This window comes from Chiroxiphia lanceolata, chromosome 1 (assembly GCF_009829145.1).
Source record: "Chiroxiphia lanceolata isolate bChiLan1 chromosome 1, bChiLan1.pri, whole genome shotgun sequence".
Classification (NCBI taxonomy): Eukaryota; Metazoa; Chordata; class Aves; order Passeriformes; family Pipridae; genus Chiroxiphia; species Chiroxiphia lanceolata.
In genome coordinates, this window is record NC_045637.1 from 48187158 (window position 1) to 48206347 (window position 19190).

At 40.3% G+C, this 19190-nt stretch overlaps 1 protein-coding gene across 7 annotated transcripts in view; it reads left to right on the forward strand.

Moving 5' to 3' along the window:
- Positions 1 to 19190, forward strand: part of OSBPL1A (oxysterol binding protein like 1A) — a 76133-nt gene that overhangs the window by 53303 nt on the left and 3640 nt on the right. For all 7 annotated transcript variants that reach the window (XM_032697321.1, XM_032697305.1, XM_032697314.1 and 4 more), the window contains 10 exons: positions 3649 to 3724; positions 5368 to 5502; positions 8034 to 8131; positions 8849 to 9031; positions 9538 to 9645; positions 9737 to 9826; positions 10077 to 10203; positions 13472 to 13588; positions 14349 to 14472; positions 15993 to 16083. In XM_032697321.1, the coding sequence (XP_032553212.1) occupies positions 3649 to 3724; positions 5368 to 5502; positions 8034 to 8131; positions 8849 to 9031; positions 9538 to 9645; positions 9737 to 9826; positions 10077 to 10203; positions 13472 to 13588; positions 14349 to 14472; positions 15993 to 16083 (1149 nt within the window). The remainder of the gene's footprint in view (positions 1 to 3648; positions 3725 to 5367; positions 5503 to 8033; positions 8132 to 8848; positions 9032 to 9537; positions 9646 to 9736; positions 9827 to 10076; positions 10204 to 13471; positions 13589 to 14348; positions 14473 to 15992; positions 16084 to 19190) is intronic.

Genomic DNA, 19190 nt, shown 5'->3' on the forward strand with positions numbered 1-19190 from the left:
AAGTTGTTTCTCTGAGTTGCGTGTCTTAGAGAGTATAGAATGTTGCACTAAAATGAGTGCGTAAAGGGGCTGGCTAATAATTTACTGCTAAAGAAAAGGGGAAAAACTCTTTTGGATCTGTTTTGCATATATATATCAGAATGTATGGTCATATTTTATGGGACTAAATGGCTATAGAATGTATGGCTATATTTTATGGGACTGAATGGCTGTAGAGCACATTGGAGGTTGATCTGTAATGTCAGGCTTTTTTACCTGGCACCTTGGTGTCACATTGGAATTTGTCTACAAATATATTGATACAAACTGTTTCTCCCCGGAGCTCACATAATTTAAACTTTACCTCCAAGAGAACCTTCTCAAGGGATGGGAGTTGTGTGATGTTTCTAGCCTTGTTTCTGAGGCTGTTGGTGGTAGCGATGTTTGGCCTGGTACAGCATCTGTTTGATGTCACTTCAGAACTGTGTTATCTTACCTAGAGCTGTTGGTTCCAGTCTTTCCCTCTTTTTGTTTGGGGAGTGGTTCTAACCATGTGCATGTGGTCATACATGCTTTTCTGTGATGCCACCTGTGTCATTTTCAGAGCAGAGACCGTAACTTCTTGATGCTGTGCAAAGTGAGGGATTCAGAATGTTTTGAAATCCTGGAACCCTTGGATTTGCTTACAGCTCTTTTTTTTTTTAACTTCCATTTGTGTTAACCACATGGAAACAAGTCAGTTAGAGAATAGACCAGATTAGTTTATTTTGCTTAAAATCTCGATACTTTCCTGTAGATCCTCAGATGAGTAGAGGAGCTGCAGTTGCATTTAGATTGCACATGAGAGTACCTAACAATGTTTAGCCATCAGTATAAGAAAGACTATTTACTATCTTCATCACATCTCTGCCTCAAGTAATATTTTAGCGGTCAAGAATTTTCCATACAGAGGTGGAAGTTGGTTTTTTATTGGAGAGGGGGAATATGTGCTTTGGTTTTGGAAATGTAGGAATGAATCTGTTGGTTCCAAGGAATTAAAAGTGTTGGGAAGTACACATACAGATAGATTAAGCCAGTGCCACATATAATCTACTGTCTTATTCTGGGTATTTTTGTTGGTTTTTTTAATTAGTTTGCATCCTACTAATTGTTCACAGAGTGTTTTGAGAACAGGCTTAACTTGTGTAAACTTTTTGGGAGACGATTTGAGAGATGGGAGAATAATACATTAAATAATCAGGACGCGTTCAAATCACATCTTTTTAAGAGGGGAATTTTAACCAAACCTGAACCCAACAAAATATAACAACAAAAAACCCACCTCTCAAAAAAGTTCAAGCAAACAAACAAACACACAAAAAATCTGTTGCAGAAAAATGTTCTGTAATATGTGCCAACATTTAGCATCTACTTGTCACTGCTGTTTCCCTCTTATTGCTGAGTTTTGTAGTCAGCTTTAGCTTTGATCCTCCCACTAAGGGCCTTTCAGAATGCAAATATATTGGTGTTCAACTTTTTGGGAGCCAGGAGGTTCTTTGTTCAGGTTTCCACGAAGAGCAAGCTAAACATGCCTTTTTCACACCTGATGTCTCATTCCCCACAAGATTCCTGTAAGTAATTGATCTGCAATATCTAATGCTTTGGACAAGTGTTTTTGTTTAAGTGAATGATCCTAAATGCATCTCATCTGTTCTACTGCACAGAAATTCCAACAGATGTTTTTGTCACTTAAAGCTAAAATTAACTTTAGTGAGTTGTTTTTAAAATTGACATCTGGAAGGAAATTTTTGCATTCACAAACTTTTCCTTTAATCACAGGAAATGTGTCAAGGTTAGTAGGCCTCAAGTCTTAGCTGCCTGTCATTTTTCCACATGTCCTTACTTGTCCCTGGGATCTTTCTTGGTGGCTTAAAACTGGTTTGTTTCTTTGTTTGTACATGTACGTGCTAGATGGAGGAAAGAACTGACTCCCGTAGCAGGTTTGACTGATATAGTTGACAAATACAGATGAGTGGCTGAAACTGCATGCCATCCTTCAACTAATTGAACAAAGGGACAGGTTAACTGTAGTGAAAATATAAGTTTTAATATGTAAGGAAAGCAATCCCTGTGTATACTTCAGCAAATAGAGGTACATGTGTGTGTTTTGCATGCGGAACAACTTACTTAAACACCAATATCCGCTCTGCTGACTGCCTTCATTAAAAAATACCCAGGAAAACAAGTAAACACTTCTAATGAAGATAAGATTGAATACTTGGTGGACACTGTCCTCTCCTGGACATTTGTATCAAAGCATTCACAGAAGTGTTTTATACTTAATGTTATTCCAGAAAATCTGTTTGACAAAATATTTTTGTATGAGTGAAAAATCAGAATAAGGAGTGAGTGATGATATATTTTTTATTTAAAGTAAATCCTCCTACCTACTCATCCTCTGCATGGAAGCTGAGTAAAACAAGTCAGTGTTGGTCTGTTACCTATGGAGGACACATGACTAGGGTTTTGACTGGATGGGGTTGTTGTATTCTAAAGAGCATTTTTTGGTTTTGTTTTTTCTGAAAACAGAAGCATCAACCCTGGTAAAGGTGTTTCAGTAGCAGATAAGTAGGGCTACTGAAACAAACAATTTAGACTGAATATTTTTTTCTCTTGGCAATGTTTCTGTTTATCAGAAAAGTGGGGTGCAGAAGAAGGGTACAACCTGTTAACACTCTCTAAAGATATTGCTTTAGCTACTTTGAGGAGAGATAAGACCACCTTGATTAGGAGGGCAACACAATCATGTAGACAAGAGTTATCTAAACTTTAAAACTTCAATAGTTCGTTCAGTTTGAGTCAGCTCTAGGTAACTTTTATCTATTGATAAGAATTGGAAAAACTGTGATTTTTTTTTTTTTCTTATTGGTAATAGCTGTATGATCCAAACAAGAATTTTAGCGTTGTTGTGGATAAAGGACTTTAACCAATATTTTTGCCTTTCTGTAGGTAAATTGGATTAATAGTTGAGCTGTAAGTAGCAGTAAGAAAACTGAACAAAATCTGTGCCTGATTTCTCATAGAGCTGAGAAATACACACTGTGTTACACAGGCTAAATATTGGTCTTAAAAGTATGCTTAAGACTTGTTTCAGGACATGTCAGCCCACTGTAGTACAGGCTGCTATGTTTTCTTTAATGATGCTGTTTTTTCTGTTGTTCCTGAGGGCTGATTTTAGTATAGGCAATAAATGTCATGGCCCTTCATTGTCAGTATAAAAGTGACTAGCAAAAAAAAAACCCAAACCCACCCCACTATTTAATCCTCAGATCAGTTCAGACATAGTGAACTTATTTGTGTAGCTATTCAGATTTAACTTACATTTTCTCACAAACGCAACTAAGCATCTTAATGATGCCATTGTGAAAACACTGTTCAGATAACTGATGTAGACATTCTCTTCCTCTGCTTTTACATAAGATTCATGGTTCTGGTTCTGGTTTTGGAGAGTTAATGTTTCTGTGCAGGTAAAACAGTTTAAGTGCTTCAAAGTAACACTGTCATTCCCCCTTGGTTTTTAATTTAAAAATTGGGAAACTGTTACTTTCAAGAGTGAGTATTTGGGTTTCTTAGTCATGGTTGGTAATGGAAAGTTTTTCTACTACTTTTTTTCCCTGTTCCTTTCCACAGAACAAGCTTGCCATCTCCAATGTTCTCCAGAAATGACTTCAGTATCTGGAGTATATTAAGAAAATGCATTGGCATGGTAGGTAATCAGAAAGCTATGATAAAAGATGGGGAATGATGGTTTCATTTGAGGCCCAAATGAAAACTTGTTGAGGAGAAGAGGTCATTTGGGTTTGTGTTTTTCTGGGTTTTGTTGAAGGGTTTTGTTGAGTTTTTTTGGGGGAGGGTGTATTTTTTTTCTTTTTTTATTTTTTTTTTTTGGTTGGTGTTTGTTTTGGTTTGGTTTTTTTTATTTGCTGCTTATGCTTTATTTGCTTTCACAACTCAAGAAGATAAGACTTGATCAGAGTAATATTCTTTCAGTAAAAGGATTTTCTCTTCACTTAAACCCTTTAAGTATTTTGTGGTAACAATTTTTTTTTTTTACTTTGACTGTGAAAAAAACAAAACAAACCCAAAAAAACAGCTACTTTTATTTACTCTTCTCCTTTCCCCTAAGTATCTGAGTCTTCCATGGTGTTACTCACCAGATTGTGGCCAAATCAGAGTTGGCTGGTTGGCACCTAATCTCTTCCAGCTAAGGATGAATTGAGGAGTTCTCTCCATTAGATCCTACAGTAGGCTGAAATTACTTGCTGCTTATAAACCTCTGTGAGCCTCTAACAGTAGTTACAGAAGGGAACGTGTGTGTTTAGTCGCTGTTGTTTTCTCCTCCTCCCCTTGGTGTAAGTTAGGAGCAGCACCAAGGACTTGGGTGTGGAAATGCTGGGAATGCCTTTGTCAGCAGCTCCAAGTTTCCTGAGTTGTTATGAAGCATCTGAGGCTTCTCACAGTGGCTTTAGCAGAAAAATGTTATAACCTTAAAATACAAAGAACACATTGAAAGCCTGTCTTTGCATAAGGTCTGTGCGGGCAAGAAAATCCATAAAGGTCTTAATTCTGCTTTGCAGGAATTGCTGCACAGAAGTTGCAGTTGTGGGGGCAGCAGAACTTGTAGTGTCTTGTCCCAAAGTGTCTGCCAAAGCTGTTGATGCCAGGTGCTGCTGTTATGGCCAAGGACAGTGCTGTTTGCTGCACACATGGCAACGGTCATTCCATGTGCTTTTAATTTGCTACTGCAGGCAGCTTAAGCCATTGCTATGTTACACACTCAGAGAACATGCTTTTTAAAAGTGGGGAAGAAAATAAACAACCACCAAACTGTAGGACTTCTTTTCAATTTTTATTCCTGTTACAAAGGTTCCTTTTTTCTCCAGAATACAGAATCCCTGTTTTTAACTCCCGAGCCGCCATGTTTCCCTGTGCTTTCTCATCCTCCTACCCCCCACCTGCCCACCTGCCTCCAAAAAAAGATAATATGTTTAAGTAATTAGATGGGCCATACCTATTTTAGGAGTAATAAATAACTTGGTCTTTAAAGGAGTCCTTAATACGTCATTCCATTGTTTCGTTTCACATTCTTAATGCATTTGTTGATAGTAAGTTTGCTTGTTTGATATTTGGGTTTCTTTTTGTTTTAGAAGTGGCCTTAACACCAGCACAATTCTGCTTCTTGAGCTTATAAGGGGTTTGTCCTTTCAGCATTAGCAGAGCCAGGTCAAGCACATTGCATTAGCACTAAGAGCATCGTTTATTTTTGTAATAAGCCAATTACACTTGGGTTACTGCAGGTCAGTGTATCCAATCATTCGACTTTTCACACAAATTTCATTTGTGCATCAGGAGTTGTCGAAGATCACAATGCCGGTTATATTCAACGAGCCGCTGAGCTTCCTGCAGCGACTTACAGAGTATATGGAGCATACATACCTCATCCACAAAGCCAGCTCCCTTTCCAGCACAACGGAGCGAATGCAGGTATGTTGAGTGTGGTAGTTTATGTGAGCTCTTGGTGAATACCTTAGGATTTCTTTCCTTCATAGTCTCATCAAAGGAGGAACTCCTATAATTTACCGCATGTCGGGTTCTCTTTTTCATTAACCAGTTTTATTTGTCCTGGTTTCCACTGAGATAGAGAGTTAATTTTCAGAGAGTTAATTTTCTTCCTAGTAGCTGGTACAGTGCTGTATTTTGGATTTAGAATGAGAATAATGTTGGTAATGCACTGATGTTTTAGTTATGCCTACGCTGTGTTTACACTAAGTCAAGGACTTTTCTGCTTCTCACCCCACCCCACCAGAGAGGAGGCTGGGGGGCACAAGAAGCTGGGATGGGGACACAGCTGGGACAGCTGACTCCAACTGACCAAAGGGATATTCCATACCATATGGTGTCATGCTCAGTACATAAACTAAGGGAAAAGCTGGCTGGGTGCTGCTGTTAGGAGCAGATGGGGCATCAGTCGATGGGTGGTGAGCCACTGCACTGTACATTTCTTGTTTTGATAATTATGATTCTTTTATTGTCATTATTTTCCCCTGCTTTTCTGTTCTATTAAACTGTCTTTATCTCAACCCACTGATCTCACCTTTTCTTCCCCCCAGTTCTGTCCTCCATCCCATTTGGATTGGGTAGGGGGTGTAAGTGAGCAGATGTGTGGTGTTTAGCTCCCTGCTGGGGAGTCCACAGCAGTCCTTTTTGACACCCCACAAGGAGCAGAGCACAAAGGGTTGAGATAACAACAGATCTGACCAGAGCATATTAAAACAAATTCATTATAAGCGTTTATTATACTAGTTTAATAGTCTCAGGTCACAGTGTTGATTTCTTGTTCTCAGAGTTGCTGCACACGTTCTCAGAGATGCATTATGCAATATCTTACTTGCTGTATATGTTCCCTGTTGTATTGTTTATCACCTCTGAGGGCTTGATTAAGGTTAACGTTTTGCTGTACTTTGTAACACTGCTGGTGTTGAGTCTGAGCTCGTATTTGTACTCAGCACTGCCATCATCTCCATACTTTGGGAGCCATCTATAGGAAACTAAAAGCTACACCTTTTTCCTTTCCTCCCGGAGAGCCAGTCTGGGGGAGGAGATAACCTCCATCATCCCCTTCTCCTTCAGGCTAGTTACAATAGATCTTGAGATTTTTTATATCATTTGGATGTTCAAACCAGGATTTTCCTTTTGCTGTGTTTCCTGAATGTGCTTGAAGTTCTGCTTATAGTAAAACAATCATTTATGCATACCACTCAGAGTTCTGCCCCAAGGCTGGGTAGCTATGAGTGGCAGGGTGCGTGAGATAGTATGAGGTAGTGGGCACCCCTAGCATTTTGGAATTTCACCCCTAAACAAGTGTAGAATCCTGAAAAACTGGTAAAATGTTTGCAAATAGAGAGCAGAAGAAAGAAGTAGGTGAGACAAACTACTGTGCTGACACAGGGCAATCATGAGAACAGGAGGAAGAAGAGAGGTAGCTGCTGACTGGGAAGAAGGAAGATGAATATATAAATGGGGCAGTAACCACCCAATCCCTATCCCTGAGTGAGGTGTGAGAGATGCAGAAAGATTTCAGCTGCCGTCCAGGTGAAAACATTGTCACCAGGCTGCTCTGATGTTGGACCAATAGCCTGGAATTAGAGGGTAAGGAAGCCAAGCAGCTTGGATCCCTTTCTAAGGAAAGGGGTATTAACAAAGTGATTGGAAAAGGGACACAAGACCTCAACCTGTGGAGGTGACTTGTGTCAGGTGTGAAGGAAAGGTATCTCTTCAAGGAAGATGTTATTATGTCACCCAGGCAAGTGAAGCATCTTGGAGAAAGGTATCAGTACTTGAGGGAATTAGCCCTGCTGGAGGTGATTTGTAATGACCTGGACAACAAGCAGTTATCCAAAGATCCACGTTAAGTCAGATGCATGCAACTCACATGGTGGAAGTTTGTACAGAACCAGGACTGTTGTGGTTTAAACCAGCAGGTAGCTAAAACCTCAGCCAGCCACTCACCGCCCCACATGCCTCCTCTGTGGGATGGGGGATAGAACTGGAGGGGGGAAATAATTAATGGAATATACAAAACAAATGATACCCAATGCAGTTGCTCAGTGCCTGCTGACCAATGCCCAGTCAGATTCCAAGCAGCAGCAGCAGCTCTCGACCAGCTTTCCTCCCTGGGTTAAATACTGAGGTATGGAATATGCCTTTGGTCAATGTGTGTCCTGTCACAGCTTCTTGTTCCTGCCCGCCCCCAGCCTCCTCACTGGTGGAGTGGTATGAGAAGCTGAAAGTCCTTGACTTTGTTGCTAAACATTGCTTAGCAATAACTGAAATAGCAGTGTGTTATCAACATTATTCTCTTTCTAAATCCAGAACACAGCACTGTACCAGCTACTAGGAAGAAAATTAACTCTATCCCAGCAGAAACCAGGACACTTATCTAGGCAAATGTTTAGGTGTTGTGTAATACCCATGACTACTGTTGATTAACTGTGTACTCTTACTCTTCTGAATAGTGTGTTGCTGCATTTGCTGTCTCTGCTGTTGCCTCACAGTGGGAACGTACAGGGAAGCCATTCAACCCATTGCTTGGAGAGACCTATGAATTGATCAGGTAATGAACAGGAGAGTGGTATTCTGTGTAATAGATGTTTCATTAGATTTGTCAGGTGGCTTGCAGACAGCGCTGTAGCTTGTAAGCTTCCAGCCATTCTGGCAGCTGCTGCAGGTGCTTCCAATGTGTGTTGGTGTTCACCAATGCACCTTCCAGCAGAGGAAAGCTACTTAACTTTTCAATTCAGAGCAAGCAAATGAAATTTACCGGGCTTAAAAAAAAGTTCTATTTACAAAAATGAATCTTTTTTTTTTTTTTTTTCCTGAAACCTTCTGAATGAAAAGACGTACGTGGTACATAAGGGAGGTGTTAGAATTTTAGTATTCATTACCTGAGTGTTCACAATACATATGACAATAGACAATATGGGTCTATTAGTGTGCAGCTGCACCTAGGGCAGATTTTTCTTTCGAGTGAGGTTTGGCCTGTGTTTATGCAAAAACTCAAGAAAGAGGTCATTATCAAAAGTAAATATATTGACTCATGGGATTTGGGAGTTCTTGTTTTCTTTTTTATATTAGGTCCTCAGCTATTTAGAACGAGGATGTTGTATGCATTATTTTGTCCTTTGGTTTAGCCTAGGCTTTTAACTAACTCTTGCACTGAGTAGAGCAACCGTGCATGGGTCCAACTATCTGCTTCTCCTTAGGGAAAAGAACTGCAACTTCACCATGCTCGCTATGTAGATACAGAGTTTTGGTTGTCTTTATTTTGCAGAGATGATCTTGGATTTAGACTTCTCTCAGAGCAAGTTAGCCATCATCCACCCATCAGTGCTTTCTATGCTGAAGGCTTAAATAATGACTTTGTGTTTCATGGATCAATTTATCCGAAACTCAAATTCTGGGGCAAGAGTGTGGAAGCGGAACCAAAAGGCACGATGACTTTGGAGCTTCTTGAGTAAGTTGATTGGAAGTGACTGCACAGGCACAGTGCCTCATCCCTGATGATTAGTGTGCATTAGAGTCCCACAGCTTAAAAATGGACGTGTCCAATACCCACATCCTAAAGTCTGATGGCTGATCACTGTGCAGGGAGGAGGGGATGAGAACATGAAAGGAACTGCCATCGTTTCCCCATATATATTCAGTGTGCTAATAGTAGCAGCAGCTGGGGCCTGTGCCTGTATGTTCTGCAAGTGCCTGGACATCAGTCCTGCTAAATCTAGCATGCTCGAGTCCTGTTGGCTTTCCTCATATTTTTCAGTGCTAACAGTGACTGCATTGAAGTGACTGTTGTAAGGAGTTGATAAAATCAGTAGCGATAGGTTGATAAATTTCTTGGGTTTACTGACTTATTGCCATGTCCATTTCAAGACTTGGAACAACTGATGGAATGATGGCTTGTTGCAGGAGTGATATCCAGTACAAAGGTAGAATATTTTAATTTTTATTCCCTTCCCTTAGACACAATGAAGCCTACACATGGACAAATCCTACGTGCTGTGTGCATAACATTATTGTGGGCAAACTTTGGATTGAGCAGTATGGAAACGTGGAAATAACTAACCATAAGTAAGTTAAAAGTGTGAATGCTTTCACTTCCTGCAAGTTTTAAAAGGAAAAGCATTTGGAAGTAATTAGTGCTCTCTTGTTCTGCCTTTAGAACTGGTGAGAAATGTGTACTAAGTTTCAAGCCCTGCGGACTCTTTGGGAAGGAGTTGCACAAAGTTGAAGGGTACATTCAGGACAAAAGGTAACAGCTTAATTCCAAATAGGAAACAAATGCCTGCCCTTGCTTCTGATGGGAGCTATAGAGCTAAATGCCTTTAACATAGTCTGGCAAGGGCATTAACCTGCAACAGCAAGGTTATGAAATGTGCAACACCAATAATGGAGATTTAAGAGGTGCCCTGAAAAGTTGTTCTTTCAAATATTTTTGTCTGAAATTGTGAAATAAATCTCTTTAAACTTCTTTGTAAACTTAATGTGGGTTTTTTTGACAGCAAAAAGAAACTTTGTGCATTGTATGGGAAGTGGACTGAGTGTTTGTACAGTGTTGACCCAGCTACATTTGAAGCTTACAAAAAAAATGACAAGAAAAATACAGAAGAGAAGAAAAGCAGTAAACAGGTATTAATCACATAAAGAGGTGGTATCTCAAAAGCATGATGAGACCGCTAAATATTTTAGTAGCATTTAAGAGCATTAAGATTTCTTTTCAGTTATCCTCTCTTTCCTAGTAGGATACAAAACGGATTGGATGAGTACCAACATTAAGGGATAAAATGCTTTCTCTTTCTTGGATTTGTATTCAAACTTACCAAAACTTGGTGTGATGTAAATACTGTCAAATTCCTTACTTGCCTCTTCCTCCCAAGTTACATGGAGTAGATAACATATCCCTTAGCTGGACCATTTCTGATCATATATGACATTTATATTCTGACAGAAGGACTTGAACTCCTAGAGGTAGAACAGACTAGTTTATCATCCTGATAAAAGATCATATTTTACAGCTTTTACATGGAATTTTTGTATTGCATTCTGTTGAATTTTCACAACTGTAGAAATGCTGGCATTTTTTTTCTTCACAATTGATTTTTTTTTTCTCTTTTGTGAAAAAAACTCATTCATAATTCATCCAGATTTCTGGTACACTTTTTGTTTAGGAGGAGTGGTGATGGTGACAACAGCTTGATGAAGAACAGCCACTCATACAGTAGCTTAAAAGAGGGATTGTTCTCCTTTGGTGACTGCAGACAGATTTTTTTGTTGTTTTGGGTGTTGGTAGCTTTTATACTTAAGAAAAAAACCTGGAGAACTCTTTCAGATGGGCAACTCTGAAAGGAGTTGTTCCTGTGCAGGTTCAGATTGTTGCTGTATCTGAGGCTGCTCCAGTGCTTGTCATCAGGAGAGTGCTAAAGCACTGGGGATTGCTGCTTCTCTGTGAGTCTAAGATCTCTAGAGAGAAGGAGCGAAGAAAAACACACCCTGTGTTTTTGTTCAGCTTTCACTTCACATTTTCCAACAATGCTGAGGATGATTGTTGCTTTTCACTTCAAAAAGAAGCATCCTGTTGCATAAAGCTCAAGCTGCAGTGTTGCTCTGACTCTAGAAAAACATGCTTTTTCTACTCATTTAACAGAACTATTTCTGTGCAGAAAACTGAAAGCTTGGTAGTGGTAGCTATGAACCAGGTAGTCTTTGTTGAATATGTGTGTATTCCCACTGCTCCTTGTGCCTGAGGAGCTGATATTTTCTGGGATTTGAGCATTTAGTTAAGCCAAGTCTCATGTATAGTGTCCAGATGTGGTTTGTTCCTTCATGGTATTGAAGGATTTATTCAGGTGCAGAAGTACATGGTTTTTCAAACTTCTCCAAATTAGAATTTTCAGATTTCTGTAGTTGTTTCCCAGCTACTCCTTCGTGCTGCATTGCTACTAATGAAGAATTGCTTCTGTCTCCCTTGAGGGAACCTGCTTGGATGTGAGTCCTTTTGTAACTTGCCCCAGATTTTCCCCTGAATCCCTTTGATTTTTATAGGAATAAAACTTCAGGGAAAAATAATTTTGCAGGAAACTAGACAAGCCTTCATGTATGCAAAGGTGATACAACATTAGAAGAGTTTTAGTAGACCTGGGGTTAGGCCAGGATGCTCTGATTTCTGCTCTGAATGAACCAGAGTCTTGTTCTAAACAAGATGAAGGATTTTGTGTACATTTTTCAGTGCAAATACATAGGAGAGCACAATGTGAGGCAACAGCAGCTGCTTTCACGTGTGCCTAGTTGACAGGTACCAGAGGTCTTGCTTTAGCAAGTCAGTTAATACTCTCCTAGCAATATACTGAAAGGTTGAGTAGCACTGAGCATGAAGTATGGATCACTGTGGCAAGAGCTTGTGCAAATCTACATTTTATCTAGTTCTCTGTAATTTGATGGCATTTTTAAGATTATATATATGATAAGGCACACACTGTGTATTGTAGCCTTCCTATAAAAGTTGGCTTGGAGTTTGGCAGTCTCATATCAAAGTGTCTGTGTTTTGATATAAGAATAACTTTCTGATCCGTTGTCTCAAATTCCCAATTTCTGCAGGATCGATCAGTGTCCCTGAAAGGGCAGAATGATAGGTTGCCAGTACAGTTCAGATGTAGTCAACTAAAAGTCCTGTTTGTCCCCCATAGGAGCTGAGGGATTGAACCTGGTCTGCATGTTGTTCTGCTTACTTTGCAACCTGTTCATTGTTAAAAGCACAGTGAAGTGCTTCGCAGTGAAACAGAATCCTTACTACTAATTCTAATTTTCTTGAAAGCATAACATGTGAATCCTCTCAGGGGACAACTGAGTCCAGGGTGCTGGGTACTGGATGTTTTCAGTCTATTATCTGATGCAACCATGGGAGAGCAAAGCTTATTAGCAGCGGGATTAAAGCTGTTGGCACATAGCCAAAGTATTTAAGGCATTAATTGCCTCTAAATTCAGCTTTAATCTCTGGTGGTCTCTGAAGCGTGCTGCTGTTTTTAGCTGTGTTGGTGACACCAGGTTTTCTTCGGAGAGCCATATTCCTTGCCCAGCTTGTCTTTAGTTCGGTGTTGTAACATATGCTTACGTAGCGGAATTAATGTCAGCAGCATCAGAGCCCAGTTGCTTTAAAGCTGTGCATAAAGAGGGGATGGTTTAGAACTACTTCAGGTCACATCTACTCTGTGACCACCAGCAATTCTCTACTGCCCTAGTAACCCTGGGTGAAGTTCTTCCTTTTCTGGGAAAACCATTTCACAGTGCTGTGGCCACAGCTGCCTCAGGCTGTGTGTCAGACTTCACAGGATACCCTTCCCAGAAAAAGTAATTAATCTAGGATATTTATTTCACATTTGCAGTTTGCCATTTCAGTTGTGTACTGGTTAATGGAAAGGAAGGTTCCTCTGGGCAAAGAGCAGTAGGAAAGGCTTTCTGCTGTGCACAGACTGGGCAGCGTCTGCATTATGTGCTGGTATTTCTTTGATGTGGAAGGATGAGGAATGTGACTTCTATTCTTCACCTTTAATGAAGCAGTGATGCAGTTAAGTATCAGGCATGGAAATGCTTGTATTTGAGGAAACAGGACATCTCTGGGGTGGAAAAATTGACATTTCTTAATGCGTGAACACCCACCTTATATCTACAAAAATACTGCTGCAAGAAACTGTTGGTAGTCTTCCATTGGGAGGGAGTTGGGAATATGTGTGCTATGTTAGTGCTATTATCCTTCTGGACAAGCATCTAGAAAAGTTTCATTGTTGCTGAAATTACTCGCTTTTGGTCAAGGAAATAATTTTCTGTAAGTTCCAGTGTTGGAATGAATTGGTGTAAATAGTTCATGACTCCCAAAGAACTTTTCTTTGTGTGCTGCCTTTAGGTGGGCAATACTGAGGAATCAGATGAGATGCCGTTGCCAGATTCTGAGAGTGTGTATGTTATTCCTGGAAGTGTTTTGCTATGGAAGATAACTCCAAGACCTCCAAATTCAGCACAGGTCAGCTACGCTTCTCATTATTGAATGTGCTATCCTGTTATTTTTTATGTTTAACACAAAGCAAATCCGTTTGTTGTCTTTGTCATTAGCAAACCTGGATTTGCCTGTTTATTGCAACAAACTCCCTGCTACAATTGTAACTTTATAATGTGGGGTGGGAGGGATAACTGCCACAGGTGAGAATATAGTATTAGCACAATTTCTCTGGAAAATGGGATGCTTTATGTAGCTAGTGATATGGGGGCATTCCCCACCTGTTGTGTCCACCCTGTTTCCCCCACTGAGGCACTAGCCTTGTGAGAAATCTCTTCTGAAGGGCTTCATTAGAGGACAGACACTTGATAGACACTCAGGCGTGCATGGCACAAGTTGGAGAGTCAATAGGTGGAATACAAGGGTACTGTATGTAATTGCCAAGGCAAAGAATTGGAACAGAAAAGATGCCCTCACTGGGTTAATCAAGGGGGAAATCTCTCTACAGCGATAGGGAAAATACCAGTGGGACTGGAAAAAGAAGATAAGAGAGAAATAGTGCACTGAGTAATTGGATGCTGGCCTGCTTAAACAGAAACACCAAGGATCATCTACACTCTGCCTGACAGTGCAGTTTTGCTGGTATCTTGAGCATTCCTACCTTGAGTGATTAAATAATAAAAGAGCCCTTGGATGTTTGTTTTTCGGCAGCGGTTTTCTTGTGTATTAAAGACTAGCAGCTGGAGACATTGTGAAGTCACCTTTTATCTTTGTCTCTGAATTTCAGATGTATAATTTTACCAGCTTTGCTATGGCTTTGAATGAGTTGGACAAAGAAATGGAGAGTGTCATTCCCAAAACCGACTGCCGGCTACGACCAGATATCAGAGCTATGGAAAATGGAGAAATAGGTAACTTCAGTTATTGGCAAAGGTGGTTTTATTTTTTGTTAAAACTGAAGGACTGGAAAAAAGGTTGATAGATGAACAGTTAAAGTAGCTACCCATACGTTCCTTCATGCTGCAAGGCAGTAACTCATTAACACGACCTTCTGCAGGTTGTGGTGTGCTTCTGGTGAAAGGTATGTCATCCACCTGTACTGGGGATAGTTGGGATGGAGCTAATTTTCTTCATAGCAGCCCAAATCTGGTGCTGTGGTTTGGATTGGTAACCAAAGCAGTTGAAAACTTGTGCACGGTGTCAAGGAAGTATTTGTAAACTTTTTGGTTTGTCTGTTTCCATCAGACTGATGCAGAAGGAGTGGTTTGATGTGCCAGTTCTGAGAAATGCAGTCTAAACTATTAAGGAGAAACTGTAGTGCCAAAAAATACACTTGATGCAAAATCATTCTTCAGTGAGATTTGAACACTACTGCTGTCCTAGAATAGTGAATTAGAAATACATAATGAGACTTTCAGTGAGTAGAAATAGTGTGCTTTTTAGAAACCTCATAGAGATTGTTACTGTAGATGCCATAGAAGGAAAAGTGTCTTTTAGTCTTCTGACATGTGACTTGGTGTTAAATACTTCGATACAGTGTTGAACAGCCTTCCCCAGCCCTCTTTTACTCCTTTTTCTTTGGCATTCCAGTAATTTGTCTGTTTAAATTTGAATTGCAAATAACTGTGCTGTTAGCAACAACTGTATTCCATAATGATACTAGTGGCATAAGTGTATAGCAGGTAGTAATACAGAGTGGGTTAGTAGCTGGCAGGGTAACTGGGAATGGCTGATAGAAGTAGTTAAGAGAATCATTCTTGGAAGACTAAGATGTGTACGAAATGCTTTTCAAAGAGTCAGGTGTGAGATTGCCTTTCACGTAATCTGCTGCTTAGTCTGACTCTGCTCCTCAGACCTTCTGACCATTCTTCCTGCCAAATAGAAGCAACTGTTCTGTATGTTTAGGATCATAACTTGTGCTACCTTAGAGCATTAACAAAAAAAATGAAAGGATACTGCAGAGAGACAATTCATTGTGGTTTGGAAATGAATATTCCAAAGCTCCACTGATCAGGAACTAAAGACTAGTAGCAATTAGCCCAAACGTCAAAAAGAAGTAGGTGGCCAGAATTGTAAAATCAATCCTGCATACCTTAATTAGTTTCCATCCTGAAATAAATTCTATGATGCCACCTCCCTTAGCTCACGTTTGCTGTCATGTAAACATTTTTCTTGGGTTCTCAGGCCATGGATAAACATGCATTTAGCAGTCTTAAATACTGGAATGCCATTGGCTCATTCTGTGCCACAGCTGGGCTGGCTTTGCCCTTAGACTAAACCAGTAACCTTCAGTGTTATGTAGAAAACTTTTTAAATGCACAATTTTTACTACTTCCCTTATTTATTTGCTGGGTCAGATTAAGTAATGTCCCTGTCTTATATATTACTCTTAACGTCTGTTGTTTTATTTGTGTGTTTTTATTCCTTCAAGATCTGGCTAGTGAAGAAAAGAAGAGGCTAGAAGAAAAACAGAGGACTGCCCGCAAAAATCGATCAAAGTCAGAGGAAGACTGGAAGACGAGGTTAGTGCGTTTGCCTCTGTGTGTGTAGTTATGTAAACGTTTTGAGCATTGAGGTTAACTGACAGCCTGCACTGGTGACATGCAGTGTTGTGTCAGCAGGAAGAGCAGACATCCATCAGGTCTGGTAGTGCTGCTGTTGTATTTGCTTACTCAGGCTTGGTCTCATTTTCTTCCCTCTCTCTGCTTGCACACTCATATGCAAACATAAACTGTGTTGTCTTCTCTGAGCACCTCTTGGTTCTGACACGAAGAAGATGATGTCACTGATAGCTGCTTGTAAGGACTGTTGTTGCTGATTAATTTATAATTTCCTGAAATTTGCATGCTTGGCCAAAGAGTAGAGGAAATGCTTCCTCTGGTGAACTTGACAGCTTACTGCCCATGACTTCTCAGATCAGTGGCTCTGTGCTGACAGTACTGTATTCTCAAAGTTGGAGAAAAGATTTTATCACCCAGCTATCCAAGTCACTACCTTCTTTCGGAGAGGGTTACTAACTACAGAAGTGAGAGGAGCTAAGGGGAGAATTAGCTTACAAGGGATCTGCCAGGATGTTTTAAGGATTTTTTAGTTTGTTTTTTTAACTATGAGAGAGGTCAGTTGGGAGCTCTTACATACAAACTAAAAAGAAACTGTGAAAACGTGACCAGATGAATCTAGTTTGACCAGACAAGGTCTACTTAGACATATAGGAATAAACTGACAGTATCTTCAGAGAACAAAAATGGTAAGGCTAAACTCCCTATAAGTAAGCAAGTTTCATCACTTCTCTATTAACTAGCTATTTATACACTGAGACACTGTGGATTAAATACCTTTAAAATGTTTGTAACTATAAATCACTTTTTTCTTTTTTTTTTTTTCTTTAATGAAGTCACCCATCATGCCAGAGTCCCAGGTTTGGACATGTCTGCCTTTGTCTTTTTCCTCTGCCTGCACTCTTAAAGTGTTTGGGTTTGTTTGCCCTGAGACTGGTGGAAAATAACACCTTTGTAAAGCTTCCAAGTAAACTTGTTAAGTGCTGGATGCCCTTGCACCTCTCTCCCATTCCTGAATTCAGAGTGGTTCTAGCTCTCTTCAGATGTTTTCAAAGCAAGGGATAACTATGTTTTGTTCTTCCAGGTGCCAGAAGTGTAGCTTAAGGTATAGCTCAAACCAGCTGAGATTGGTATTGGAATTTGGAGAATTTCCATGGGGCAACTAGGAGCTATGGGTTTCGGGTTATATAATTAGTGCAGACACCATTCACAAGGTTCTTCCATAGCTATTGTGCAGATACCGTAGACCTGCTCAGCATGTTTCTGGGATATCCTTTAAGAACTCTCTGCTTTCCAGGATGTTTCTAAAGCCTTGGCAAAAAATTCCTAGTGTTGATCTCTTTAGTAGGAATGCTGGGTGTGACAGCCTATAAAGGATGAACATTAAATGTTAGGGAGAGTTGTCCTATGGGGGAAAAAATGTATGCTGTAAAGGAGAATTCTCCTACCTGTTCCTAGAAGGTCATCTGTAGGTCTTATTCGGTAATGCAGTATAAACTCAGATTTAAACTACTGCAATTTCCTTGCCACAGAAAAGCAGGCTGCTTACTTTGTCTAGTAGAGTTCTTCCCTCGTAAGACAGTTTTCCAGATGTGAGTGATTTTTGGGTTTTTTAAATTATTCTGAATCCATTTTAGATGTGGAGTCTTGGTGTTTCTCAACAGGTGATTAATGTTGAACATTTAATATTTTAGACACTGACCAGTGATCATAAGTCTTGAGTAAAAGAGATTAATTCAGTTCTGAAACAAGCAGTAGTTTGGCAATTTGATGAAAATCTGTCCCCTCTTTCCCCCATCACTTATGTGGTGAGATCATCTTATTGCTTTAGGTCTTATATTTCTCTTCCCATTGCCTTTCCTCTTGCATTGCAGTAGGTTGTCACTGGAGTTGGGGCATATTGTCCTGACCTGTACAGGTGTTGAAGAGACACTAATAAGGTATTGGGTGGTAGAATTCCTTAATCTGAGAGGTGAGATAACTGTGCTTATGAACCCTCTCTCACGGCAAATGCTCTGGAATGAGCTGTTATGAACTTGACACCTGAGCACACCCGCAGACCTCGTTTAGGAATGGCTGACTGTTCCTGTGTGGAGGATAAGCAGTAGTGAAGTATATGCAGTACTATGAGTGAATGACTTCTGTTGACTTCAGTTCACTTAACCAGGACAGAAGGAGAACCATCAGAGTGTTCAGCTGTTCAGTTTGCCACTGTGAAGGCAGCACAAGGCATTTCTTCCAACACGCATCTCAAATCCTCTGAGCCAAACAAGGCTTGCCTGTTAGCTGCCCTGTTTTCTGACATAGCACTGCAATACTGTTGCCTCTTATGCTTTTGCTTTTTAAAGAGATCAAGTCATATTTGGTCTGAATGTGCTCTGATTTCTCTTCTGAAAGCTTATGGTACCATAGAAGGGAAGAGCAGAGTTAAACAGGCTGCCTTGCACACAGATGATTTACTTAAGTGAGTGTGTCCACTGCAGTGAGTCATAGAAAGGAAAAACTGGCTTTTGTGGTCAGTGAGGAGGTGACAGGAAGCTGTGGAGCACATTAACCACAGAAACAGCTTCTAGTAAGTTGGTTTGTTCTCTTAAACATGGCCTGGCAAAATACAGCAAGAAGGTAAAATGCTTGAGGTCTGGTACTGTGGGCTGCTGAGGCAGAAGATTGAGTAACTGGGGCAAACAGAAAGTGGTGTTCAGTAACAGCTGCAGGATTGCCAGGAACATGTGCAGGAGAGGAGGGAGGAGGCAAACTTCTCTGCCATGGTGGTTTCACAGGGTTGTACTACTTCCCAGCAGTTTGGCCTTGTAAATGCACCTTATCGTAGAGATGGATAGTTCCACCCCTGAAAGGTTATGTACCCTCACAGGTGTGATCTGTGCCTGTGTGTTACATGGTGCCTCCAGATTAGGCAGAAGGGGAGAGGGAAGGAAAGAAAGAAGGTCCTCAACTTCAGTGTTTCTACTGATAATTAGCTTAGTAAAAGCTCACGAATAACTCCATGCGGATGGAATCAGCTTTCACAGCATTCAAATGAGCCTCCCAGTGCTAACAGTGCAATGTAGCAC